We start from the raw sequence: 2,168 nt of genomic DNA, 5'->3' as shown, positions 1-2,168 counted from the left end.
TATATATATATTATTTATTTATAATAAAAATGTTCCTTTTCCTGAGATAGCACCATTTTGTCGATGCTGGTGCTTTAAAGATGGTGTTCAGATGCATGATACATGCCTGAACAGCTTCATAATGTAGTTGAATCAGCTTAAGACCGCATGTATTTCTTGATGATACGTTGCATGTCAGCGTACCTGAAATAAGGGCACAGAAAAGAAATGAGTGCGCATAATGATTTCAAATGCCTCTAAAATGTATAACGTGTGACTCAGGCTGTACCTCTTCTTCAGTTTCTGCATCTCTCTTTCTTCTTCCTCTTGCAGCTTAGCAATGAAGCTTTGTAAAACAGGAAGCTCAAACTTGATGTATTGTGCCACCTTGAGGACAAAATGAAGTATTACATATTCATTATAATAAATTTATTGAATTACAAAGACATTTATGTTGATACCATAATGTTTATTTCAAACATCTAATATTTAAAAAATAATAAAATGAATTAAATAAATTACAAATAAACCAATTAAAATCTTTAGGATATCATTGACTGTATCTCAAAATACATGATTATATATCACATTAGATTTGACATATTAAATGCTTCATCTCAGTATTTAGTTCTAAAAACATTTGTTCTCTTCCATATTTTTGCAAATCTCATCAAATCCCCATCTGTCGCTAGAAACAGAAGCATCTTACCTGGTGATAGTGCTGATCACTGGCTTCTATTCACTGCTTGAACTGCTCAACCTTACTGTGAGGAGCTGCTCTATGTTGTAAACAACCACCTTATGGAACTGTCACTCATTCAACAGCAGCGAATGACCGATCAGGGATGCTGAACAGCCCCGCCCACTCGAGAACAAAGGCACAGCAGAGGATGAATTACAGCCTGGTACTAGTCTGGCTTTTACTCATTTTAAAGCAATTTCTATTAAGATTTACATCCCACTGCTCCTACACTCTACCCTTGTGTCTATTATCCCTGGCCATTGCGTTTGCATATCTCAGTTGTAATAGTAACAGATCAGTGCTTAGGAATAATAAAGAAATTAAAAAAATTAATTAGGAGAGATCACAAATCTTTATTCCACATCAAAAATTAAGATTTATTTATTTATTTTTTAAATGTCATGCTTAACACTGTGGAGCAATGGGCTAATATAGTGTAGTGTAAGATGTATCCTTGCTGAATGGACTGTTATTATTATTTTTTAGCTCTACTGCTTATTCAGACTCATTCAAATGTTAAATGTATTACACTAGGAACAACTACAGGGATCAATACAATGTTATGACAGCTTTTACTGAGGTAAATGTGCATGCACGTTCATGAAAAAAAATATTTCAGTAATTGTCTCAATGTTTTTTATTATCAATGGCAAAAATGTGCACATACACTGTGAAATACATATTAAATACTTTAAAATCAAATAAGGCAAATACATTAGATTTTTAAGAAATTTTCTTTCTTTCTTGTCTATTTATTCACACAATATGGGCTCTACATTATATCAAATTTTGAATTACCATTCTTACGGCTTATTATTATTATCATTGTGCATGAGTGAAAGTCAAACAATGTTACAATTTTTTTGTACCCATTTGCTTTCCTTTGTGAAAAATAAGGCTAAGTAACAGTCTGCTGTTTATCCAATGAAGCTTATTTAGAGAAAGTCATGGTTCTTCAGTTTCTGCATCTCTCTTTCTTCTTCCTCTTGCAGCTTAGCAATGAAGCTTTGTAAAACAGGAAGCTCAAACTTGATGTATTGTGCCACCTTGAGGACAAAATGAAGTATTACAACAGTATGTACATACAAACTTGCACTGTGTACTGTAGTCACTTTGGCTGGATTCAGTCCCCTAACATCCTACTCTTACTATTTCTGTAATAAATAGTAAGAATTCAGTATGCAATTTTTCTGACCTTCTACTTAAGCTAAAATGTGCAGTATACAACCATTATGTAGAATATTGCATCCCACAAGGCAATGTGCATGACCTTCCATAACAAATGTAAAAAAATGGGAAGTAATAAAAATGTGAAAAATTTGAATAAAAGTATCTTAATTTATTCTTTATATATTTGAAATATCTTCAGATTTTAGAAGTAGCAATCTAAGATTAAAATTATTTGATCAGACTGGCAAAAGTTTTTTGTCCATTAAAAAAAGTTATA

At 32.2% G+C, this 2,168-nt stretch overlaps 2 protein-coding genes across 2 annotated transcripts in view; both read right to left on the bottom strand.

Annotated features, from left to right (window-relative positions):
* Positions 1–923, bottom strand: part of sprn2 (shadow of prion protein 2) — a 3,194-nt gene extending 2,271 nt beyond the window's left edge. The window contains exon 1 of the mRNA XM_016484832.1: positions 689–923. The gene's annotated coding sequence lies outside the window, so the exon portion shown is untranslated. The remainder of the gene's footprint in view (positions 1–688) is intronic.
* Positions 32–2,168, bottom strand: part of LOC107687490 (ras association domain-containing protein 2-like) — an 8,247-nt gene continuing 6,110 nt past the window's right edge. Inside the window, exons 9-10 of the mRNA XM_016484853.1 lie at positions 269–366; positions 32–183 (exon numbers count right to left, since the gene is read on the bottom strand). Of these exons, the coding sequence (XP_016340339.1) occupies positions 138–183; positions 269–366 (144 nt within the window). The 3' untranslated portion in view covers positions 32–137. The remainder of the gene's footprint in view (positions 184–268; positions 367–2,168) is intronic.

The sequence above is a fragment of the Sinocyclocheilus anshuiensis genome, unplaced genomic scaffold (assembly GCF_001515605.1).
Source record: "Sinocyclocheilus anshuiensis isolate Anshui unplaced genomic scaffold, SAMN03320099.WGS_v1.1 scaffold205, whole genome shotgun sequence".
Lineage (NCBI taxonomy): Eukaryota > Metazoa > Chordata > Actinopteri > Cypriniformes > Cyprinidae > Sinocyclocheilus > Sinocyclocheilus anshuiensis.
This window is presented reverse-complemented; position numbering and strand designations above follow the sequence as displayed.